The following is a 27,475-nucleotide window of genomic DNA, read 5'->3' as shown; positions in this document are numbered from 1 at the left end:
TCCTCAAATCACTGTTGATCTTAAATAAAAGATGTTACACTTACAGCAATTCTAAATAAATCAAGAATTATGTAGTATGATATTCTAAGTAATTCTCGCATTAGGAAAAATATTTTTCCGATGAGAAATTTTCTAGTAAAAACACTTCGTCAGTATATTACTGAAGCAAATATTTAAATCATAACTTTATACAAATGTCTGTAAACTTTTAATTACAACGTTAATGTCGAAGTAGCCAAGGCTTTGCGAAAAGAACTAAATAGATAGAATCTGTTTTGAAATAATTTTTGGCGCTAATTTTCTGTTTAATGATCACTAGTAAATGTATTTTTCCGTGTGTAAATGTTTGCCGAATAGCACATCAGTAGAATAACGGAGTAAACGGAGTGATCCCGTGTGAAGTAAGAATTCGAAAGAAAATTACAGCGAGCAGTAATGGTATGGCACATGAAAATCCAGTAAGATTGTAGCATCATAACTGTGGATAGAAGGGGTCCGCGTTTGCGACTTGGAAGGGCGCTGGAACCTCAGTTCTCGGGGTTCCATTGGTACAGGTACCACACCAACTCTCGCTCTAATTCACTACGCGATCGTATTTTTATTCTAAAACTCACGTGCTTTGTCCATTCGCGCCGTTTTTCGTACTACAATGTGTGTGTGAATGTGTTATTTGTATTTTCATTAACTGACAAACATGTTCACAAGGTAAATCTAATAGTAAATCCACATACACTCCTTCACTTTGTTTTTTCCATAATCGCACTAGAAATTTGCATATGCTTATTAAGCCCCATCACTGCATTTTTTCACCCATCTACCATCCGCTCACAATTAATTCAAATTCGGCGCTTTTTACTCACCAAATCGGGAAAAAATTATTTCAAATTTGAAAAATATGCGCACTCAAAGCACCCAGTGCAAAAATGCGTTCTAAAATTACGGCAAAATGCGGCAAAAATACGACTTTCTGAACGATAATGCGGAAACTTCAATGCGACGGTAAGCCACATTCCGCGATTTGCAACAAGATTTATTTTTTCCATCGCCTATTAACCACCGAACTTTTTGTATAATGATCTTAGTGACAATTCGCAACTAATATCTCAGCAGTAAAGCACAAAATGTTTGAGTTAACTTAATTTAAATTAAATTATGTTGCGGTTTTGGCGAAGTGTTATACACCGCAGATTTGAGGAATTATATTGGCTGCTCACTAATTAAACATTAATAAAGTGTTTGATCATACAGGTATATAAATACATAACAAGCGATAAAATATGGCGAGCTGGTAACATAATGTAATAGTAATAATATTATTATGGATCTAACAATGTTAGCATAGAATGCGCGAACGGCAACAATTTGATTTTTCCAGCGAGTCACGCTTTATAATAAGTAGTATGCGCTTACAAATTCAACGAATGTCTGGTCATTTTTCTAACCCAAAACTACCATTTCATGATGGGGTGTAATGAGCGCATTTAAGTGAAGTACCGAAAAAAACTAATCTCTTGTTCGGTACTAGTCCGTTTGGAATTGCTGTTTGTTATTAATCAGTGTATGCAAGGTCTTGGAAAGTGTCAAATGTGTAAATTGGAATAATATTTAATACAGACCACCCACTGTTTTAACATTGAACTATAGATCCGAGTTTTAAAACTCCAGTTCCATTTTACTGACTACAAACTGAAAAGTCGAATTTCAAATGATTACCTGAAAAATTCCTGGTTGTATGAATCTATCGTATATCTGCTAAGCCAACTATAAGTCTTACACGAAGAAGTAATAACTAATGGTTTTCAGAAAACAGTGTGTATTGGTATTTTAAATTAAATTCCCTACTTAAAGGCTATATCTAACAATAAATTTGCCATTGACTAACGGTAGTACTACTTACTTATATGAATTTCTCTTTATATATGGCATTTTAAAATTCTATACCCGCTTTTCTTAGCGCACTAATAAATTGCTTCGGCAAATCCCATTACTATGCGGCTTTGATTTTATCGAAATATTGCGCCGAAATGTAACGACTCATCCAGAAACGTAACTAAGTACCAAAGAGAACATAAAAAGTAAAACATTTATAATTGCAAGTTTGATCAGCAGAATTAGCACCAGGCTAAGGATTTAAGTCAATAACAATTTTTATTAGGTTAAGAATATTTATTTGTGACCTATTTCGTCCACTTTACAAACGTAATTTGTCTTCGACTAATCGACAGACTTTTTAAAAAAATTTCAAGTTTCTGAAATAAATCGTCATTTTTTAGAAAGTAGCTACAAAAATTAATTTAGATGCTTCGAAAACAACTATTACTAATTAAGAAAAATAGTATCGAAAATATAACTATATTTACGTTCGTTAAATGTTTTTAATAACTAATAATAAGACACCAATATTGAGTTTTTTTAGACGTTTATATGTTTTGTAAATTAGCGATTCAGCAAATTATTAGAATTGGAAGAATTAAAAGAACACTGAGTTCTTGTATCAAATTGTTTGAACGCTCGAAATAGACCAAAATTACACGACTTTCAAACGAATTCAACAATTTTTTGGTATTTCTAATGCCTCACTGAAAAATGTGCCCTTCGGACAGTTTGATCGAAATTTAGCAAAATAATTGCGTTTTCGTTTTTTTCAAACTTCCACAAACACTGAGTTTCTAGCTCAAATACGGCAGGTACATTTTCGATTCAATTCGGTAATTTTTAACGAAATTTTGTTGAATACCAGAAACGTTTCAGCACGGTCTGGCAAAATTTCGCAAAAATTGGTTTTTTATTTTTTATTTGTACTATTCAATCCAATTTAGTGAGTTTTTGGCAGATTTTTTAAAAACACTGGGTAATAAATATAATTGCGTTCCCGAAAACTTTTCGGTTTTTTTTTTCGAGAAAATTTCTCAAAATAATCACTGAAAAAAAAATTCAAAGTTTCAAATTTAACAGTGCCCACATTAGACATTTAATTTTTTATTAGGGAAAAAATATTGACTATTTTGTCTTTTTTATAAACATAATTTCTCTTCTGTGTATTTTTTATGCTACACACTTTTAAATGACTAATAACTTCGTGAAAAGTGGAACAAATTTGACGTATTTTAGGTAAATATTAAAATTTTGATTTCAAGTTTCATAGATAAATCGTCATTTATTCTCCTTGGAAATTATCTGCCAAAATGAATTTTGATGCTTAGAAACCAATAATTATTATTAATTTATTAGGTAATAATGTATGGTTGTTAATTTTTTTTAATTTTTCGGTTTCGTTAAATTTAGCAAAATAAGGTTTTTTTGCTGATTTTTCAAATTTCCACAAAAACGTTTTTAACTCAAAAACATGTTTAACATTCTCGGTTTAATTCTGTAATTTTGATTTTTCCACTGATTTTTGAAAAATATTGCCTAATAATTACATTTCTGAAAATTATTATTTTTTTTTGAACGAAATTCCTCAGAATAATAGCGATTCTGGTTAAACAACGTTCTGAAACAAAAGGGGGAGAAAAATAAAATATTTCTGGTAGTCTACGTTCCATTTTAAAGAAATCTCGCTTAAACGCTCAGAAAAAAACAAAAATGACAACATTTTCGACACAATTTGGCGATTCTTCGGCGTATTTTTCACTAAATTTTGGTGAAATAATAGGTTCTGACTGAAGAACGCGTTAAAATGCTTGTATGGAGAGGAATATAATAACAAAAATAAAACAGTTTTTGATCCAATTCCAGTTATTTTTGAAACTTAATTACAGTTTACGGTCAAAATTTATTAATTTCATAGTTTTTAAAATTAAAAAAACTGCTAGTAAATTGGAGAACAATTATTCATTGCTAATATTATGTTATTTAGTGTCAAAAAAATCAATTATTGCGCTTTTTTTTTTAAAAGAAAGCCAATAGATCACCGAATTGTGTCAAAAACAGTTCTGAGGATTTAAACACTTTTTTAGACCAAAAATCAAGTTTTGTCCCTGTTTTTATTAAACTAGAACGAAAAAATCACCAAATTCAGTCGAAAATGACCAAACATGTACCTTTTCTAAAAGTTTATTCAGCAAAAACTTAATTGTTGCGCTCAATTTCTTAAAAAGTAAGCCAATAAATCACAGAATTATGTCAAAGATGACAATATTTTTGCAAGTTCTGAGGATTTAAACACGTTTTTAGACCAAAAATCAAGTCTTTTTTCCTAGAACTAGAACGAAAAAATGACTAAATGACAAAAAAATTAGCTTTTCTAAGTGTTTATTATGTGAACTGATGAAGTTAACGAGATAAGTTTAGAAGTAGTGATTATTCTGGTCGAAATTTCGATGAAAGAGAGGTTCTGAGCCCTGTGGTTCCGTGTGGAGGTCCCGGAGCCCGGAGTGCTGTAATACAGAGCTGTGGTACTGTATCTCAGGCTCTTGCGCGTGTGGTGACCTAGTATGCGCAGTGCGTTATGCGCTGTTACGGATCTTTAGCGGGGGAGGAACAAAGGACAGGCGACAACGGTGGATAATCGCCTAATCGGGCATGTGCTAAACCATCGCTGGCTCCGGTATGGCTCCGGTATGGCTCGGCAGGTTTCTACGTTCCTGTCTTGCGTTGCGACCGCACTGGTGAGTGCCGAGTGCGATCTACTTTATTTCCTTCGCTGTTTTGCATTCAAGATGTGAGCTGATATTTATATCAAGAGCCGGCTGGCTATACATGAATTCGCAAACCCACAACCCACCAGCGATGCTAGTACCAGATTTTTATTATTCTCAGCTTTGCAAACCAAAGGGAATATTTATTCCATCAGCGATACAGAACCATATTCCACGCAAAAATGCCGCAAACAATTCAGACCTACACTAAACTCTGCGCCCTACTACTCCACTCGTTCCTGACGCTCGAGAAAACCAAATTAAAAAATGCACGATTACACGATTTTATTCGTCTGCTGTTAAAAATTCAGAATTTTTAAGTAATTTCAATGTCACAAAAAAATTCGGGGTTTCCAGACACAGAATTTTGTTTTTTTTAAATCCTATATTGGTTCATTTTACAATTATAAAATTAAGTACTTAACGAAAATCCATTAAATTCGTAATAAATTACATGTTTATATTAGCATTTTTTCCTGAGAATTTGCCAATACATATTTCTAAAAAAAATCTTTTGAATTTTTTTTTTAAAAAGCTATATTGCTATATTGTTTACGGTCTTTTTTGCTTTTGCTGCATTATTTTCTTATTTTCTGACGAGTTCTCACTTTTCTCCGCTCTTTTGTTCTTCAATTTTTGTATTTAAAAACCCTTGTCCGACTTCCACTGGGCCACCAGGGCCCTACCTAGTGACCGTCTTTTGCAGATATTTAACAATTTTTTCACTGTATTTGAATTTTAAATTATGATTAACTATTATTTTGGTTGCTAAAGAAGCAGTTTAATATTCTGCCTTAAAATATTAAAACGCGGTATAAGTTTTTTAATTTTTAAATAAAAATTATAGTATCCATTATAACAAAATTTTAAATCAAAAAAGTATTTTTGTTTTAACTGATATTGATAACAAAAAAATTTACGCACATAAACTTTACTATTGAAAACAGTTTTTACGACAAAATAAACAAACAGTCAGATAAAAAGCGCATAAGTCTAAATTTTATTTGAATTTTTATTAGTTACTAAGTTTTCATTTAATCATGTTTAAAAAGAGCATAAAACAACGGATTGACGAAACTCAATTAGAAGATTTGTGCTTCGAAATAAAGGCGAAAAAATACTGATTATTACCGAAAATTACTCGAAAATGCGAGGTATTCTTTGTGGGATTGTATCCGGATCTAGGTGGATTACATTATTGTAAACATTGCCTGCCTAGTAAGAGGAACCTTGATATCTGCTTTAGAAGGCGTTACAAACAATCCTCTCCAATAATTCCAGAATGGATTATTAATTCGTATTCGAAATTATTGTTTAAAATCGAGCTAAATACCAAAGGTGCGATACTCGAGCTATTTTTGAGCCAAACAAATAATTGGTTAAAAAATTTGATCGAGTTTCGTTGTGGACGTTATGTTTATAAAACCGTAAAGATTTATTTAGGCACGGTTTTAACCTTTTCACTGCGGAGCGAAGTTCTTTAGCAAAAACGAAATCTTTCGAAAAAATAATATTGTGTGTGAACTTAAAAATTGTAAACAATCACAGGCCCGGGCGTCCCATTGAATTAAATAATAACAAGTTGAACGCATAATAATTCATTAATACAATAGATGAATAGAAAATTGAGCTATTATCTATTTATCGATGAGTCAAGTACATTTTTATACTTTTTACTCCAGGCAAGAGCAGATGGAAGTTGTCTTTTGGAATAATTTACAGATAGCGAGTCGTGAAACTGCTCTAAAAAGCTTTACCAGGACCGGTATTATATCAGGTTATTAGAAAACAATGCCGGGCAATATTCCCACTCTGAATCTAATTTAATCCAAAAATGCGAGCGGCACAATTTCCCTTTAAAAACGAAAAAATCACCAATAGAAGTTCGTTTAAAACTAGGCTGCGATACCTTCGGAAAAACATGTTTTGCTTTTTTATTCTCGGTTAGAACGGTATCGTCCACAGGCAAAGCCTGTCAGAAGGAACCCAAGTACTAACATGTGAACTTGAGATACCTACTCGGTTCCAGTAATTAACAAGCAGATTTATTAAGGATTGGCATCGTGTTCGCCGCGACTTACATGCCCTACCGTTACCCAGCGCGCATACAGGGTGTCCCAGCAAGTTCTTATCACTGACCATTAAATAATTGAAAGTAATTATTTTTTGCACCCAAGATTATTTTCAAGTATTTTTTGTGTAGTAAATCAAAAAACTAAGCAAAAGGTTTTACTGTAGCTCATTTGAGGTAATTTTTGTAAGAAAATAATTATTTTTCAATTATTTAAATTTGTCAAAATATAGACAGCATATTCATTTGAAATTTGAAGTGGAATTAAAAATTAGATAAAATCATACAAAATGCCACTAAAATCGAAACCTTGCTTAACAGTTAATCGACGAAAAGTCCCATGTGATGAATATTAATAAACTTAATGGATCTTAGGCAATGATCATCTCCTGTCTTCACAAACTTTAATGCAGCCAGTTCGATTTTTTCATACTTTTTGCGCAATAAAAATGTATAACTGGTTGCATTTACGAAATTAGTTTAAAGCACAAATTTAAGTTGGTTATTAGTCGTGGAAATAAAGTAATTAGATTAAGCTTTTTCTTGGTTTGTGCGCGAAACCGAATTCTTTGGCTTGAATGGATGAAAATTTTTGTTACAGCACGTGGTGGATTACCGTAGACATTGCCGTGAAAACGATTATTTCGTATAAGAATTGGGATGTAGTAGCTATGAGAGAAAAACTTTTGAACCGATAATCAATTAAACGCTTTCTTTTCTTTATAAGAAACTAAATGAACTATGTCTAATTTTATTTTATGTAGTTATTTATTAAGTTAGTACTGTTTAAAAAGTCCCGATCCGAAAAATAATTGCATGAAATTAGAAATATTTCTTCTACAAAGAATCTTTTGTTTTGTTATTTTGAAGGTTTGATGCAAACAAATCGACCAAAGGAGCCAGCAAGCTACGAAGAGACCTAATAAATGCAGAAATAGCAAATTTACGTGAGTTATTACCTTTACCACCATCGACGAGGCAAAGGCTTTCACAACTGCAGCTTATGGCACTAGTCTGTGTATATGTCAGGAAAGCTAATTATTTTCAACAAGGTATGTATTTTGATACTTGACTATTATTATGTAAGATTTTGCCATTTCTATCAAACAATAAATCGGCGCATTTCATTTCGAACAACCACAATAAGTGCAAAACAATTGAACATACATACCTTGGTAGCAGGAACTACCACACGTAAATAATTCTATTTCCTCCGTTATTTTACACAAATATTACCAAAATTTGGAGACTACTGGCGTTCGTAAGTTTCGGAAAAAAAAGCAAAAATCTCAATTGAATCGCTTGGTTTTTCTTGAAATTTGCTTTAATTACCAGAAAAAAGGTAGTTTAAATATGCAAATATCAAAAATGTGTTTAAGCTACGGACGACCGCCAGCATCTCATCAATAATGAGAATGTTGTATATTCATATAAATTATGGTGGAGGTACGCAGTATGATAGATGATTCTAATGGAATGTTATGCGGTGACTTTTTCGGAACTGCTCGAAATTTCCAATCAGCAAGCGTTTACTTGCGGATTTTGCGAAGCTGGGAGCACCATAAACCATGCATTACAGTACAATTGAACACATTACCTTGAAGAAAACATGCGATAAATAAACACATCCTATCCGCCATAGTTTAAATGCCATGGGTTAATGGGTGAAACAGCTAATTGCAAATAGATGACGCCAGTTCGACATATTCTTCAGTATTCTATAAACATTTCAGAGTCTTTAAAGTGACACACGGATCAGATAAGAAGCGTTCGCAGGCACGTATACATGTCTGCTGCAGAGTTAATTGACAGTCCAATCAATGGAGGATTTTGTCACCAGACACAAAACGGACATTGATTGACTTAATATTCCGCAGTCCGATTTCAATAAACAATGGATAATCTAACCTCTTCCATTATTTAGACAAAATACGTGATTTAACGTCCGCTATTGTCCGCGGAAAAGCAACATGACCAAGTTATTTATTTGACGAATTTTGGAAAAAATTCAAAACGTAGGAAGCAGCTACACAAAATCATTTTCCATTTTCAGGCCAACGTGGTAATCCTCGGTATTGTTCAGCCTTAATGTAGATTTGAATACGGAGCGGCTAATTAGCCATGTAATAAGAGCAATTATAAATGCTAGATTATAACAATACTGCTACAACTAAAAAGTGTCACTAACTCGTCTAACTAGTAACTGTTTTTAAATATGCACATCGGATAATAACGCTCGTAATGACTACCACTAATTGTTACTTTTATCCATTTTTGTCAAGATTTTCAAAATTCTTTTGGGCACAGTCGAGCTCATAACCAGCGGGCAGTTAAAAAACTACAAGAAAATTACACATTATGTGTATGTAGTAGTTATGCTAGCTGGGGGACATGGGGTACCAACAAGTAAATAACATGATTACTTGATAGCGGTATTCACCCCCGGGTAAATGCAATGCAAAAGTTGTGATTTTTAATCCGAAAATATTTTTTTGATTTTTTTATTTATACAATATTTTCGGACCAAGCAAAAGCATTTGAGTTATTGTAGTATTTTGCTGTATTTGTTGCAGCATTCAAATGCCATGATGTGGGATTGCACCAGTCACCAACACCCAACATCGGATTTTCAAAGGTGAGTTTCTTATTGAGTAATTATTACTTACTGGAAACGGCAAACAAAGCGATTTAAATAAAATTTTCCCAGATTTTTTACGAGTTTAGCATAAAATAAACTAGTTTGTCTTAAAATGCTGCACAATTGATAACATCACTGGAAATGTTGCAGCAACTACGAAAACCGGCGGTGTGTGTCATGCGACTCACGAGCTTTAAGCTTCAAATTCAGAGAAATGAGAGTCTAATTTACAATAATTCCCAAAGTTATTTTATTGATTTGGATAGAAGATGCAAGTGTTCCAAAGTGTTGCAGTTTGTGTAAAAATGTAGCTTTTTTAATAATAAATAAACTTGGGGGACTTGGAGGCAAAATAATAGTAAAACTAAGGTGTCGTTGGACAATCATGTTCTGCTAGTTTTTACACATTTAGAGGTAGAGTTTTGCCCGTGTTAGTAATCGATTTGCGGAAGTTATGGTAATGGAATGTTAATCATTTTCGCCGATTATTGGGAACATACGAGGGCACAAGCAAACTATCATTTCTGATCTTGCTGTGATTTTTATAATGTTGCAAAGCATGTTATGTATATAATATTGTGCAGTGTCTAATCGTTTTGCCGGCTTCTGCTTGAATTATGTATTCAGCGGTTAGAGTAATTGCTATTTGGTCGATGCATCTAAAGTCCATCGTGGGAATTCTTCTGTTCGGTTCTCAAATGAGACAATTACTCACTTGCGTGTTTGCATCATATTATTGAGCCATTTTCAAAACGTATTTGCTTTATTTTTTGCGCTTGATAAATTCATATTTTAGTTAATCCGCTTTCACACGCTTTTAGCCAAAATTTTCCCAAACTTTCTTGCTTCGCGTTAGCGTGGAACGATAAATCACCGCACCAGCCACGTTAGCGGCAAATTCGACACCAAAATCATTTTCAGTTGAGATTGCGCCCATTTTGGAGTTTTTAAATGTCGAACAGGTCGTTGCAGGCGCATAGTGCACGCAATGAAGCGTATCTTCGCAATGTTTCCTTCCTCCCACGCTACCAACGGTTCTTTTTCTTGTCAGCAAGTTCGGGGAGGTTCCGCGAAATTTGAATGATGGTTTCCATTTTTCCGCAATAATGATAATTTCTTTGCTGAAAACTTGCTAACAAGAGCTAGAACCTAATTGATAAAGTGGTAAAAGAGTATTTGCGGTTAAAATAACTAGTACAGGAAAAATAAACGTTTCGAAAAGTATAGCTGTGATTGACGTTTTTGGGACAGCCGGTTGGTTTTGCAAATCCTTTTGGTATTGTAGAAAAACTCGCAAAAATTGTAAATAACTTCTGTTTTTAATTTTCTCCTCATGCGTTGTAGTTGTTAAATTTTTTTACTAATTTTTGGTCTAGGCGTCATTTTGTGAAGTGTTGTGAAATGCAAATAAAAAATATAAAACCCTGGAGTAGAAAAATGGTAAGAATGAAAACTGAAAATGGATTAACGGTAACGAGACCTTTAATCAGGTTGATCTTATTTCTGGTTCATTAAACTCGGAGTTATTTGTTAGACAACTTCAAATTTTGCATTGGCTCGGCCTCAAACATAAAAGAAAGCGTATAATTTCTGGTGTAGGAAGGCCGAAACTGGCGGATTTGAGTAGTATCTGAGAAATAAAAGAGAGGCCGTAGAATTAGTCGGACCATCTTTATCGGAGAACGGATTCAAACAGGGCTAGTTCAGGGCACTTGGGCGGATCTGTATCGAAGAAACGCGGGGTACGGGGACAAGCTGGGGTCAGCTCGTGACCTCAAGCCGAGGGGAACACGACTACTTTCCCACGGACCCGCCCGCAATATCTGCCGCTCTTCATCTGACTAGTCTGTCATTAAATATGGCAATATGTGGTGAAGCAATCTAGATACATGCACAACTGTATCGATTAAGACACGGATTAAGCAATGTAGTGTAAACACGTATACACTACACATCGTATGTGCTTTTTTGCTCCGGTGGATGCTATAATGACATAACAAATTCGCGCGAATGGACGCGCTCGCTCCACCGCTTGCGACTTACGATTATTACGAGTTCGAATCAACTGCACAAGTTTTTCGAGCAAAGCGATACTCATATTCAACAATGTTGACTGTTTACGTCCAAATCATTGTAAAATAAACAAGAAAATCACCTTATTCGCATAAAAAACTCACTTATTTTGCGATTTTTCTAACTTCCAATGTAGGTCGCAAATGATATGGTATATAGTTCGACATATTTTTGCACAAGTTTTCTATAAAATGGCGATAAATCACAGAATTGCTACTCCGTCTATTTTCAAAATTTTGGCAGAAAATCACAAATGAACGGCAAAGGTGACATTATTTTGGCCTTTTTCGTTGGAGCATTTTGGTAAAAATTGATTAGAACTACATCGAAATTGATGTTGTGCAAAATTTTGTCAAAAAATAACAAAACTGGTCTACTTCAGACCTGTTTAGAGTGACAAAAAACACCGTCATTGCGGTAAAAATTATTTTATTTTCACGTAAAAACTGATGTCATTTTGAATTATTTGATACGAAACTGATACAATTGTTCAATTGCTTAATAAAAGGAAAATAAATGAATGAAAATAATTACTTTTGATAATTATAGCACGTTTTTCACCCAAAAATAACGAAATTTTCCTCAAAAAACGACCAAACAAGATCGAAAAAATTGACGTTCTTCTTATTTCTTCGTTATTTTAAGTTAAGAATTACACTTTTTTACCAAATTTCTATGAATAAGATTCTTAATAAAGGTCTAAATTTGGATCTGTTTGCGAAATAACCCTAAAAATGTCACGCAGGGACGTATTTACTTAAAAATTATTATTATTTAAATATTGCCAGATAATTGAATGTCGGAAATCGCATTATTCCTGGCTTTTTTAACTTTTTCGCCAAAAATACAATGAAAGTTGTTTTTTTTTCGGGAGATAACTCTTGTTTCTAAGCTAGAAGTTTCGTCAAAAATTACCGAATTAGATCGAAATTCTTCGTTCTTTTGTGGTCTGTAATTTGGTGGCGCTTTTCGAATTTAGTGGTAAAGAAAGTAAAACGTTGTGTATTCATAGCCTTAACGAAGTTGAACCGATGTAGCTGATACTCCTACTTATTTTGCGATTTTTCTAACTTCCAATGTAGGTCGCAAATGATATGGTATATAGTTCGACATATTTTTGCACAAGTTTTCTATAAAATGGCCATAAATCACAGAATTGCTACTCTGTCTATTTTCAAAATTTTGGCAAGTGTTTACATGAAATCGCACGAGGGGGCCGGAAATCACAAATGAACGACAAAGGTGACATTATTATCGTTGGAGCATTTTGGTAAAAATTGACTAGAACTACATCGAAATTGATGTTGTGCAAAATTTTGTCAAAAAATAACAAAACTGGTCTACTTCAGACCTGTTTAGAGTGACAAAAAACACCGTCATTGCGGTAAAAATTATTTTATTTTCACGTAAAAACTGATGTCATTTTGAATTATTTGATACGAAACTGATACAATTGTTCAATTGCTTAATAAAAGGAAAATAAATGAATGAAAATAATTACTTTTGATAATTATAGCACGTTTTTCACCCAAAAATAACGAAATTTTCCTCAAAAAACGACCAAACAAGATCGAAAAAATTGACGTTCTTCTTATTTCTTCGTTATTTTAAGTTAAGAATTACACTTTTTTACCAAATTTCTATGAATAAGATTCTTAATAAAGGTCTAAATTTGGATCTGTTTGCGAAATAACCCTAAAAATGTCACGCAGGGACGTATTTACTTAAAAATTATTATTATTTAAATATTGCCAGATAATTGAATGTCGGAAATCGCATTATTCCTGGCTTTTTTAACTTTTTCGCCAAAAATACAATGAAAGTTGTTTTTTTTTCGGGAGATAACTCTTGTTTCTAAGCTAGAAGTTTCGTCAAAAATTACCGAATTAGATCGAAATTCTTCGTTCTTTTGTGGTCTGTAATTTGGTGGCGCTTTTCGAATTTAGTGGTAAAGAAAGTAAAACGTTGTGTATTCATAGCCTTAACGAAGTTGAACCGATGTAGCTGATACTCCTACTTATTTTGCGATTTTTCTAACTTCCAATGTAGGTCGCAAATGATATGGTATATAGTTCGACATATTTTTGCACAAGTTTTCTATAAAATGGCCATAAATCACAGAATTGCTACTCTGTCTATTTTCAAAATTTTGGCAAGTGTTTACATGAAATCGCACGAGGGGGCCGGAAATCACAAATGAACGACAAAGGTGACATTATTATCGTTGGAGCATTTTGGTAAAAATTGACTAGAACTACATCGAAATTGATGTTGTGCAAAATTTTGTCAAAAAATAACAAAACTGATCTACTTCAGACTTATTTAGAGTAACAAAAAACACCGTCATTGCGGTAAAAATTACTTTATTTTCACGTAAAAACTGATGTCATTTTGAATTATTTGATACGGAACTGATACAATTGTTCAATTGCTTAAAAAAAGGAAAATAAATGAATGAAAATAATTACTTTTGATAATTTAGCACGTTTTTCACCCAAAAATAACGAAATTTTCCTCAAAAAACGACCAAACTAGATCGAAAAAATTGGCGTTCTTCTTAATTCTTCTTATTTCTTCGTTATTTTAAGTTAAGAATTACACTTTTTTACCAAATTTCTATGAATAAGATTCTTAATAAAGGTCTAAAATTGGATCTGTTTGCGAAATAACCCTAAAAATGTCACGCAGGCACGTATTTAGTTAAAAATTATTATTATTTAAATATTGCCAGATAATTGAATGTCGGAAATCGTATTATTCCTGCCTTTTTTAAATTTTTCGCCAAAAATACAATGAAAGTTGATTTTTTTTTCTTGTTTCTAAGCTAGAAGTTTCGTCAAAAATTACCGAATTAGATCGAAATTCTTCGTTCTTTTGTGGTCTGTAATTTGGTGGCGCTTTTCGAATTTAGTGGTAAAGAAAGTAAAACGTTGTGCATTCATAGCCTTAACGAAGTTGAACCGATGTAGCTGATACACCCAAAATGATAATTTATTTTGGGCCAAGTGTACGCTCAATTTATTATTGATCTTATAAAAACTGGTGAGTACGCTTTACTTTTAAGATCTTGTAGCCTGATAGAGGATCATTAAAGAATATATTACATGCTAGGAGCAATACATTACTGTTCTCTTACTCGCTTCGAGTGAACTGCTTCACATTAAACCAAGGTAACTTTCATACTTAAAATACTAAATTAAGATTTCTAATCAGTTTGCAGAATTTTGTATTATCTCAATTCCGTACTTTGTTGCTCGTTTTTTATAACGGAAAGTTGGTAAAATACTTTATTCTAAAGCAGTGATTACTTTTGACAGATTAAAATCAGAGATCTAACATTCATAATCCCCTTCCAGGTTGTTCCTCGGAACAAGATTGAAACTCACCCCATCCAACACCCCATCAGGCCTCTTCTTTCAAAGAGAAGGTATTGCACGAACTCCAAATAACTGTCCATAAACCATTACTTACACGAAATCAAATCAAAGAAAAAATTATTAATGAACGCGAGTCGGTCTGGAAATCAATCAATGTATCGGAAAAAGGAGAATTATAAAATTTATTGCCAAATACTTACTAAAACTCGATAAATGGCCACTATGCGGAACACAATGTTTTACTTAGAACACTTGGACTCTCTTCTGATGATCCGTTAAATCCTTTCGTCCCCTTTTAATAAATGAACGTGCCGCCTCAAAAATTTTATATTTAAACCTAGATTGTTTTGTTTCAGGCATTGAACGGCTTTCTGATGATGATGACTCAAAATGGTAAGCTGTTGTATATATCGGACAATGCTGCGGAGTACCTGGGACATTCCATGGTGAGTGTTTTACAGGTGAGCGAACTTTTTGAGCTTTAAGCCTATGAATGAGCTTGAGAGCTAACACAAACCACGTAATTAAATCGAATCGCTCATGCACAGGGATACTTAAGTGATAGATCATTTGTTGAAAAAATGTGAATGCATGGACAATGCAGAAAACTGAAGAAGCTTTGACGCTTGTTCAGGATTTAGTAGTTAAGTAAAGCAAGACGACTGACTAACTAACCTCCGTGACGCAGCGATTTTTAAGACTTATTAATATGTTAGCCACTCCGCCGACAGCCATTGCTTTTATGTGTAACATTAACATTACACTAATGTAATGATGAAGCGAAAAACATATAAATATTTGTATCAATTCAAAATTTTAAGCACTTTTCCGGGCGCCTGCTAACAAACGGCATGTCTTTGTTACAGGAGGACCTGTTGATCCATGGAGATAGTGTATACGATATTATAGATAAGCAGGATCACCAAGCAATTCAATGCGAATTGGGACGGCCAGTAAATTCAGGATCAAATTCTAGCACTAGTGAAGAAATTCGTTTATTTTTATGTAGGATGAATGTTTCTAGAAACGCAAGGCGGCAAATGAGGTTCGGGGACCAAAAGGTAGTTTTTTAATTATTTCTTTTACGGAACGCTCATTTTATCCCAAACGAGAACACTATTATGCGCTTGCTTACACACGAAAACTCCGATGTTGTGGTTGGCTGATCGCTGACATAAGCTCACATTCTAACGCACTCCGCACCGCTGATTGGTAAGTCAGCGCAAGACGTATTCTCGCAACTTTGCGATTTTTTTAAGATGAGTTGGTCCTGTTTTTTGTAAATAGGCGATAAAACACAGTCTTATAAGACAAACATGATACGAATATTCACAGTTTAACTGCAAATATAAATTTGGCTTTGATCGCTTTCGAACGAGAAAATTATATAAAAAATGGAAATTGTTTGCATTGCTAAATGTACCAAATGCCGGATCTGCCTTTCACTATGCAGTAACCTCAACCAGGTCGACTCCCCCTTCCCGACCTCTAGCAGCAACAGTGATTCCACCCACACCTACGAGTAGAATAGCTAGCTGCCTTAGATACCAAAGGAATCTGTCAAATACAAGCGGCAAATACATTTGCGGTTTTAAAATTCCAACCCGACTACCATTCGAATAAATTTCAAAAAAACGGGGCGGACACACGCCCAAAAATTACACTTTTAGCGCTAGGGAACCACGATATGTTTGGATTTATTTAGGTCGATCACAAAAGCACAAGTCGTGATGCCGGTTGCCTATTCGGGAGCTTGAACAATCCTTGTCGACATCCTTGGTTGCAGCTTTCAGTCGCCGGAGAAAGAAACCCAATGTTAGATTTTATTGAAGAAAAGGAAATATACTTTCTTAAAACAGTCTTATTTTCGTTTTTATTTGGAAATAAAAATGAGTTTAAAAATGAGTAGCAGAGTTGGCATGTGGCACTTAACAAGCGGCTTTAAGGCTCCATAAAGCCTTTAGACGCTCTAATATGGCAATAAAGTTCTACAATACATGTGAAGGATGCTTTATTACATACCTACAACTTTTTCGTTTCTAATAATACTTACCTATCTACTACCTATCTCTAAATTTCTATAATCAAACATTTAATTTTTTGCATTATTAAAGGGTTTAGAAGGTTAAAAATTAAATAATGTATGTAGGTATTGAAAAAACCAGAGCGGCACGGGATTTTTACGAGAAAATAGATAATTCTAAGCGCATTTCATTTGATTTTTGCTCTAATAAGTCAGTTTCCAAGAAAAACGTAAAAAATTTGATAAAACTTTCCTTTATTTTTCAATTCTTAAACGCCGATTACGAAACAGGAAGAACTAGGAGAAAAAATACATCGTAAAGAACACAGAAATTTTTTTATTTTTTTTATTTTCTCAAGTACGGCTAAACTATTCTAAAAAGTGGAACTATTTTAATGCAAACCAATGTGAAATGATCTGGGGAATCGATTGGCGTCGAGAAAATTGCCCAATTCCCAATAGTTTTTTAGTTATGAATTTTTTAAAATTCTACCTATTTTTGCTTTTATTTGCAATTTTCTCGAAAACTATAAGTCGGAAAACAATGATCTTTTTTTAAAAAGATAGATAATTAAAAGAGCTTTCCAACGATAATACACCTCATAGGGTTATCCCTAATAGTTCCGGAGTTATTGCTCGATAAATGTTCCGGGTACCCGAAATCAACCAAAAGCTCGACAAACATTGAAAAAATCGAACATCAAAAAATCGAACAAATGAACTTTTTTAGACTTTTAACAACTCTAGTGGGTTGTTAAGACATATAAAAGCCCATAAAACCTTGCTAGAGTAAAATTAAAATTTTTTTTCATTTTTATGAAGGTATTTGCCTTGACCATTAATTTTTTTTATTTTCTCAATTACGGCTAAACTATTCGAAAAAGTAGAACTATTTTCATCCCTACCCATGCAAAATTATCCGGGGAATCGATTGGCGTCGAGAAAACTGCCAAATTCCCAATAGTTTTTTAGTTATAAATTTTTTTAAATTTTACCTATTTTTGCTTTTATTTCCAATTTTCTCCCAAATTATTAGTCGGAGAACAAAGGTCTTTTTTGAAAAAGATAGATAATTAAAAGAGCTTTCCAACGATAATACACCTCATAGGGTTATCCCTAATAGTTCCGGAGTTATTGCTCGATAAATGATCCGGGTACCCGAAATCGACCAAAATCTCGACAAACATTGAAAAAATCTAATATCAAAAAATCGAACAAATGAACTTTTTTAGACTTTCAACAACTCTAGTGGGGTGTTAAGACATATAAAAGCCAATAAAACTTTGCTAGAGTAAAATTAAAATTTTTTTTTCATTTTTATGAAGGTATTGCCTTGACCATTAATTTTTTTTTTATTTTCTCAATTACGACTAAACTATTCGAAAAAGTAGAACTATTTTCATCCCCACTCCTGCAAAATGATCCGGGGAATCGATTGGCATCGAGAAAGCTGCCAAATTCCCAATAGTTTTTTAGTTATGAATTTTTTAAAATTTTACCAATTTTTGCATTTATCTGCAATTTGCTCGAAAACTATTAGTCGGAAAACAAAGGTCTTTTTTTTGAAAAAGATAGATAATTAAAAGAGCTTTCCAACGATAATACACCTCATAGGGTTATCCCTAATAGTTCCGGAGTTATTGCTCGATAAATGATCCGGGTACCCGAAATCGGCCAAAATCTTAACAAACATTGAAAAAATCAAGCATCAAAAAATCGAACAAATGAACTTTTTTAGACTTTCAACAACTCTAGTGGGGTGTTAAGACATATAAAAGCCAATAAATCTTTGGTAGAGTAAAATTAAATTTTTTTTTTTCATTTTTATGAAGGTATTGCCTTGACCATTATTTTTTTTTATTTTCTCAATTACGGCTAAACTATTCGAAAAAGTAGAACTATTTTCATCCTTACCCATGCTAAATGATCCGGGGAATCGATTGGCATCGAGAAAACTGCCAAATTCCCAATAGTTTTTTAGTTATGAATTTTTTAAAATTTTACCAATTTTTGCATTTATCTGCAATTTGCTCGAAAACTATTAGTCGGAGAACGATGATCTTTTTTTGAAAAAGATAGATAATTAAAAGAGCTTTCCAACGATAATACACCTCAGACGGTTATCCCTAATAGTTCCGGAGTTATTGCTCGATAAATGATCCGGGTACCCGAAATCGACCAAAATCTCGACAAACATTGAAAAAATCAAACATCAAAAAATCGAACAAATGAACTTTTTTAGACTTTTAACAACCCTAGTGGGTTGTTAAAACATATAAAAGCCCATAAAACTTTGCTAGGGTAAAATTAAAAAAAAATTTTTTTCATTTTTATGAAGGTATTTGCCTTGGCCATTAATTTTTTTTATTTTCTCAATTTCGTTTAAACTATTCGAAAAAGTAGAACTATTTTCATCCTTACTCATGCAAAATGATCCGGGGAATCGATTGGCATCGAGAAAACTGCCAAATTCCCAATAGTTTTTTAGTTATGAATTTTTAAAAATTTTACCAATTTTTGCATTTATCTGCAATTTGCTCGAAAACTATTAGTCGGAGAACAAAGGTCTTTTTTGAAAACGATAGATAATTAAAAGAGCTTTCCAATGATAATACACTTCATGGGGTTATCTCTAATAGTTCCGGAGTTATTGCTCGATAAATGTTCCGGATACCCGGAATCAATCAAAAATCAAAAAATCGCGACAAATTCTATCAAATTTTTGAGGACTCCAGGGTTCCAAATGTATATTGGAAGGTATCTATCATGGAAAAGCCTAAAAATTTTCAACTTTCAAACGCAGATTACGGTGAAATCGTAAGAGCAATCACAGAATCGGCCATTTTGTCTATAATTTTTTCAAAAATAAAAAGGTTTTTTTTACTAAACTTGCGTAAAATGCGACGAGAAAACGCAAAATTATATAGATATATAGAAATATAGAAACTAGGAGTTGCAGAACAATTATCTTTTTTTCAAGAGATAGATAACTGAAGGAGCTTTCTAACTAAATGAAATGAAATAAGAATTTTTGAAATATAACGAATGTGCAGCATTTTAAATCAGCTAGACCAAGGTTAAAATAGGCGTAAACAAGTGAGTAAGAACCAAGAAAGTGCACTGGTGTGGTGCTGTCTGTGCGTTGTATTGCGACGCCTACTCGCCTAGAAGGAGCTCCCCAGCTCCCGGAACATGTTCTTGTGTAACGAGTCAGAATGGAAATGAACCTAATCAGCATGCAAAAGCATAAAGCGCCACTACTTATACATATTGTCGCAGGTAGTGCTGGTGCAGGGTCGATACTTGTCGTTTTTGCCATTATGCAGTCGAAACGAACCAGTCTTCCTGGCCACCTGTACGCCAGTGGCGATGCCAGAAACCAGAGAGTGTGTCGTGCAGGGCGCCACCAACGTCTTCACTTCAGTACACTCGATGGATATGCGATTTATCCACATCGACAACAAGTGAGTATCGCACGGCAAAGCGGCCCAGACCCCACGAGCTCTGGGGGAAGCACCACTCCATCACCGACCTTTAAATGTTACAAAAATAATAGAACATATAGTTATAGCCGATTTTGCTACGTTTCTGAAATAATCTGATTTTTTGACGAAACGCCCTTTAAAAAATATTACATGAAACTAAGTATCACCACTTTAAAGAAGAAAGTAACGTTATTTTATGCCTTTTTAGATCCAAACTTGAATTTTGTTGTGTTGTTTGGGGTCCAATTGGTTTGGGGTGATGCAGGGGGTTAAGACTTTTTTAATTATGTAAAGGTCGATGATTACTATGTTTGGCACTTTTGGTGGTGAAAAGTGTTGGTAGTAGGTGGCATGATTGGGGACTAGGTCCGCACTCCAGATCAAATATTCGTGCCCGTGGCATTTATGAGCTTTCTTTGGGGCTTTGTTCACTCGTGCGATAAATCAACGGTTGCTCGTGATGCCGGGGCCGTCCAGGTCATCGGGTCGCGGGAGAGCCGGTGACATCGAATACCATAAATCACGACGAATGTTACACTTGTGTTGCAGCGGCGAATTCTACTTGGGTTTTCCGCGCGCCGATCTGCAGGGGGTGTCCTGGTACCGGCTGCTGCATTGGGAATGCACGCGTGAGGCCCAGACAAAACACCGACTGAGTAAGTCGCTATCAGCAAAAATAACTCACTGACCTTTTGCGTTTGAATATTTTCCCTTCCAGTCACCCAATCGGAACAGGAGCGGTCGTGTATTCTGCTAGCGCAGTTTCAGCGACGCTCCGGTGACTGGATTTGGATGCACTGCGTCCTGCAAGTCAAAGAAAGCTCCGAAAGCAGTCAGCAGCCCGTCATCGTCTGCACCAACCAAGTGCTGAGCGAGGCCGAAGCGGCCGTCATGCGGACCAACAACTGGCTCTATCACTATTATTCCGTGCAAAACAAACTCCAGTATGGTCTCGCCTATGACATTGGACCACCCTCACGGCTCCTCTACTACCCGGAAAACCCACCCGGGCAGGAATTCACCGGGTTAGTGGCCAGGCCAGTAAAATAACACTTTCATTTGAAAACGTCTAGTCCACGAATTTTTTCTTTTAACCACCGACGAAAATAAAGTGTTTTTGATACTTATTCCACAAAAAATGTTTTAAATAAAAATTGTGAAGCATGAAATTTTACATAAAAATGTTCTCTTGACTTAAAAAAAAACCATTCTGAATTTAATCAAATTTGAAAAAATGGTAGTATTTGTATAATGATTAACACATAGTAATCAATATTTTTGAGGATTTAAACACGTTTTTGGACCTAAAATCAAGTTTTTTTCCCTGATATTATTAAACTAGAACGAAAAAATCACCAAATTTGGTCGAAAATGACCAAAGACTTACCTTTTCTATGCGTTTATTCATCAAAAACTTATTTACTGCGCTTACTTTCTTACAAAGTAAGCCATGAAATCACAGAATTATGTCAAAAATGACATTATTTTTGCAAGTTCTGAAGATTTAGACCAAAAATCAAGTTTTTTTTCCTGTTTTTATTAAACTAGAACAAAAAAAACATCAAATTTGGTCGAAAATGACGAAAAATTTACCTTTTCTAAGCGTTTATTCAACAAAGGCTCAATTATTGCGCAAAATCTCTTAAAAAGTAAGCCAATAAATGACAAAATTATGTCAGAAATGGCACTATTTTTGCCAGTTCTAAAGATTTAAACACGTTTTTAGACCAAAAATCGAGTTTTTTTCCCTGTTTATATTAAACTAGAACAAAAAAATCACCAAATTTGGTCAAAAATAACTAAAAATATACCTTTTCTAAGCGTTTATTCGGCAAAAACTCATTTATTGCGCAAAATTTCTTAAAAACTATGCCAATAAATCACAGAATTATGTCAAAAATGACATTATTTTTGCAAGTTCTGTAGATTTAAACACGTTTTTGGACCAAAAATCAAGTTTTTTCCTGTTTTTATTCAACTAGAACAAAAAAAAAACATCAAATTTAGTCGAAAATGACGAAAAATGTACCTTTTCTAAGCGTTTATTCAACAAAGGTTCAATTATTGCACAAAATGTCTTAAAAAGTAAGCCAATAAATGACAAAATTATGTCAAAAATGGCACTAGTTTTGCCAGTTCTAAAGATTTAAACACGTTTTTAGACCAAAAATCAAGTTTTTTTCCATATTTATATTAAACTAGAACATAAAAATCACCAAATTTGGTCAAAAATGACCAAAAATTTACCTTTTCCAAGCGTTTATTCAGCAAAAACTCAATTATTGCGCAAAATGTCTTAAAAAGTAAGCCAATAAATGACAAAATTATGTCAAAAATGGCACTATTTTTGCCAGTTCTAAAGATTTAAAAACGTTTTTAGACCAAAAATCTAGTTTTTTTCCCTGTTTATACTAAACTAGAACAAAAAAAACATCAAATTTGGTCGAAAATGACGAAAGATATACCTTTTCCAAGCGTTTATTCAGCAAAAACTCAATTATTGCGCAAAATGTCTTAAAAAGTAAGCCAATAAATGACAAAATTATGTCAAAAATGGCACTATTTTTGCCAGTTCTAAAGATTTAAAAACGTTTTTAGACCAAAAATCTAGTTTTTTTCCCTGTTTATACTAAACTAGAACAAAAAAAACATCAAATTTGGTCGAAAATGACGAAAGATATACCTTTTCTAAGCGTTTGTTCGGCAAAAACTCATTTATTGCGCAAAATTTGTTAAAAACCATGCCAATAAATCGTATAATTATGTCAAAAGTGACAAGTTTTGAGGATTTAAACACGTTTTTGAACCAAAAATCAAGTTTTTTTTCCTGTTTTTTATAAAACTAAAACGAAAAAATCACCAAATTTGGTCGAAATTGACCAAAAACTTACCTTTTCTAAGCGTTTATTCAACAAAGGCTCAATTATTGCGCAAAATGTCTTAAAAAGTAAGCCAATAAATGACAAAATTATGTCAAAAATGGCACTATTTTTGCCAGTTCTAAAAATTTAAACACGTTTTTAGACCAAAAATCAAGTTTTTTTCCCTGTTTATATTAAACTAGAACAAAAAAAACACCAAATTTGGTCAAAAATGACCAAAGATTTACCTTTTCTAAGCGTTTATTCGGCAAAAACTCATTTATTGCGCAAAATTTCTTAAAAACTATGCCAATAAATCACAGAATTATGTCAAAAATGACAAGTTCTGAGGATTTAATCACGTTTTTGAACCAAAAGTCAAGTTTTTTTTTCCTGTTTTTTATAAAACTAAAACGAAAAAATCACCAAATTTGGTCGAATTTGACCAAAAATTTACCTTTTCTAAGCGTTTATTCAACAAAGGCTCAATTATTACGCAAAATGTCTGAAAAAGTAAGCCAATAAATGACAAAATTAAGTCAAAAATGGCACTATTTCTGCCAGTTCTAAAGATTTAAACACGTTTTTAGACAAAAAATCAAGTTTTTTTTCCCTGTTTATATTAAACTAGAACAAAAAATCACCAAATTTGGTCAAACATGACCAAAGACTTACCTTTTCTAAGCGTTTATTCGGCAAAAACTCATTTATTGCGCAAAATTTGTTAAAAACCATGCCAATAAATCGTATAATTATGTCAAAAGTGACAAGTTCTGAGGATTTAAACACGTTTTTGAACCAAAAATCAAGTTTTTTTTCCTGTTTTTTATAAAACTAAAACGAAAAAATCACCAAATTTGGTCGAAATTGACCAAAAACTTACCTTTTCTAAGCGTTTATTCAACAAAGGCTCAATTATTGCGCAAAATGTCTTAAAAAGTAAGCCAATAAATGACAAAATTATGTCAAAAATGGCACTATTTTTGCCAGTTCTAAAAATTTAAACACGTTTTTAGACCAAAAATCAAGTTTTTTTCCCTGTTTATATTAAACTAAAACAAAAAAAACACCAAATTTGGTCAAAAATGACCAAAGATTTACCTTTTCTAAGCGTTTATTCGGCAAAAACTCATTTATTGCGCAAAATTTCTTAAAAACTATGCCAATAAATCACAGAATTATGTCAAAAATGACAAGTTCTGAGGATTTAATCACGTTTTTGAACCAAAAGTCAAGTTTTTTTTTCCTGTTTTTTATAAAACTAAAACGAAAAAATCACCAAATTTGGTCGAATTTGACCAAAAATTTACCTTTTCTAAGCGTTTATTCAACAAAGGCTCAATTATTACGCAAAATGTCTGAAAAAGTAAGCCAATAAATGACAAAATTAAGTCAAAAATGGCACTATTTCTGCCAGTTCTGAAGATTTAAACACGTTTTTAGACAAAAAATCAAGTTTTTTTTCCCTATTTATATTAAACTAGAACAAAAAATCACCAAATTTGGTCAAACATGACCAAAGACTTACCTTTTCTAAGCGTTTATTCGGCAAAAACTCATGTATTGCGCAAAATTTCTTAAAAACTATGCCAATAAATCACAGAATTATGTCAAAAATGACAAGTTCTGTGGATTTAAACACTGTTTTAAACCAAAAATCAAGTTTTTTTTCCTGTTTTTTTATAAAACTAAAACGAAAAAATCACCAAATTTGGTTGAAATTGACCAAAAACATACCTTTTCTAAGTGTTTATTCAACAAAGGCTCAATTATTGCGCAAAATGTCTTAAAAAGTAAGCCAATAAATGACAAAATTATGTCAAAAATGGCATTATTTCTGCCAGTTCTAAAGATTTAAACAAGTTTTTAGACCAAAAATCAAGTTTTTTCCCTGTTTATATTAAACTAGAACAAAAAAAATACCAAATTTGGTCAAAAATGACCAAAGATTTACCTTTTCTAGGCGTTTATTCGACAAAAACTCATTTATTGCGCAAAATTTCTTAAAAACTATGCCAATAAATCACAGAATTATGTCAAAAATGACAAGTTCTGTGGATTTAAACACGTTTTTAAACCAAAAATCAAGTTTTTTCCTGTTTTTATAAAACAAAAACAAAAAAATCACCAAATTTATCTTTTGTTAGCGTTTATTCAGCAAAAACACAATTATTGCGCAAAATTTCTTATTTTTGTAGTCGACTATTGGAATATTAATTTATACCGAAACCGTTGAAGATATTGTGCCGCGGACTTTTTTTCTAAAAATTCTCTATAATTATCTTCAACCGTAATCGCAGCGTTCGCAAAAATATACGGTGGAACGCAAATTGATAATTCTTTGCGCACCGTCACATATTTATCAAAACGCTGGAAATACGGTTGAAGATACAATGAACTCTCTGTGTGCGTCGTCTCCTAAATTGCAGTCCTCCGCAGAGTGGACTAAAAATGCGTGTCATTTTCAGTAGCCACGAGGGCGCGGGCTATCCGAATTTGAGCGCAATGCCGGCGTCCATCCAAACCCACCTCACGCATCGCTCAACACACACCCATTCGCACCATAGTCAGCACCACCATCAACATCGGCGTGTGGATTCCGAACCAGTAGATTATTCCTACAGTAAGAGAAAACCCAAAGAACTTGAAAGCCTCGAATTGAGTGCGGAATCCTCCGATGTTGAAGGTGGCGGCAGTACTGGACTCCTAATAATCTCGCATGTAACGGAACGTCCGAGAACTCTCCTCAAAGTCGATCCGAGCGAACTCATGGACCAGTGGAACCCGAGTCCACCGTGGTCCGACACCTTGCAAAAAGTTCCTGATCTATGCCACCAGGAGTTAAGCCCGTACGTGGGAAGCGCGCCGCCAACCCCAACGGCAACTCCCAGCACACAAACCGGCAGCGCGTTCTCCTTTGACTGGATGCCGGAACAATACGTCCCGTCTATTACGACAGTGCCGTCGGCAGACGACGCCGAAAGGCAGATCTATTGGCCGTCCGAACACAGATTGTTCCCTCTACAGCCGCCTCCGAAGAGAAATCACCAACATTCAAGGCGTTCGGAGTCGGCTGATCGTGATACTCCTTAGTATTAGCGGACGATGTAGGCCCAGTGCAATACTACCGAATTTAGCTTATTTATTTTTATCCATTAGAAAAGGCAACGCACTTATTGTTATTGTTCCTATTACACAAATATTCCAGCGGAAACTTAGTAAGTATAAAACCAAAGTCACTGGCGTTATTAACTTTTATTGCTGTTCAAAGTAACACAAGTTTTGTCGCTAGTCACTTCACAAAATAAGCATTTACTCGTCGAACGTCTCAATTTTAACCCTGATTTTAATAAAAACGTGACAATAAAAATTATTGCAATACCAATGATTCCTATGACGTGTTCATCCGAAATGGCCATTGAAAATAGTTTAAGCAAATTTCATTTAAAAAACCCTGATTTTTAAATGCGGTTCCATTTCTTAGCAATAAACAGGTTCAACGAAGAGTGGTGTGGATGTACAGACTAAACCAAAAGTAACGCACAAGTGATTTTTCGAAAAAAAAATTTTTCTAAATGCTACATTTCGACATCACAGTGACATTTATGATGGCATTTATAGTTTTTTTATTATTTATTTTTAATTACAAAAAACACGCAGTTAAATTTTTTGATATGTCACAGTCAGTAGGAATGTTGCCAACATAAATTATTTGCTATAGACAGATAAAAAAGTGGTAAATTTTTTACAAAAACAAAAAGGAATGCCGCCACACGCCACTGCACAACGGAAACATTTATTTGAAATTTTGCAAACAAGGAAGCACCATTATTTACGGCCGCGGGCTGTCACAAAAATGAAACACCAGACGGACTTATGAAAATTGCAATTACGTTTCGTAGCTGATACGATTGAATCCAAAGTATAATCAAGTGATGTGATAAAATATAAATGATTAAATCTGAACAAATAAGAGTATTATATTTTTATCTTTTATTCTGTAAGGTAGACAATTCTGTATATATGTATTTAGTTTAATTTATGCGATTCGTAATACGAAGTAAATAAACTAAATCGACCATCATTTCCACTGAAATAGTTGTGATTGTCACAAAAATATTTATTGGTTGTGTTTATGTCTAAGCAGACTTAGGCATAAACTAAACGGTGATGTAAGTTCCTGACACGTATTTTAAGTTAACGTTAAAGATGCATATCCCGTGTTAAACCTATAACGCTTTTCCTTCTGGCCATCTTCTGTATAGGTTTGAAACAGGATTTATAGTCGATATTATTGTACGGTGTGG

At 33.7% G+C, this 27,475-nt stretch overlaps 1 protein-coding gene across 7 annotated transcripts; it reads left to right on the top strand.

The window, feature by feature from the left end:
* The first annotated feature begins 549 nt into the window (after positions 1-549).
* On the top strand, positions 550-26,515 carry dysf (dysfusion). 7 transcript variants are annotated; one of them, XM_064359447.1, is made up of 9 exons: positions 550-705; positions 7,582-7,763; positions 9,285-9,346; positions 15,141-15,260; positions 15,666-15,860; positions 20,102-20,286; positions 20,857-20,963; positions 21,026-21,332; positions 25,637-26,515. In XM_064359447.1, exons 1-9 carry the CDS (start codon positions 695-697, stop codon positions 26,259-26,261), a joined length of 1,794 nt encoding a protein of 597 aa, XP_064215517.1. In that variant the 5' UTR covers positions 550-694; the 3' UTR covers positions 26,262-26,515. The 7 variants fall into 7 exon arrangements, with proteins under 7 accessions (XP_064215517.1, XP_064215518.1, XP_064215519.1 ...); XM_064359443.1 differs by lacking the exon at positions 550-705 and adding an exon at positions 4,239-4,610; XM_064359445.1 differs by lacking the exon at positions 550-705 and adding an exon at positions 4,241-4,610 and having other exon boundaries at positions 15,141-15,245.
* Positions 26,516-27,475: the final 960 nt, after the last annotated feature.

Source organism: Tribolium castaneum, chromosome 10, assembly GCF_031307605.1.
Source record: "Tribolium castaneum strain GA2 chromosome 10, icTriCast1.1, whole genome shotgun sequence".
Taxonomy (NCBI): domain Eukaryota; kingdom Metazoa; phylum Arthropoda; class Insecta; order Coleoptera; family Tenebrionidae; genus Tribolium; species Tribolium castaneum.
The sequence above is the reverse complement of the archived record's forward strand: the minus strand, read 5'-3'. Positions and strand labels throughout refer to the sequence as shown.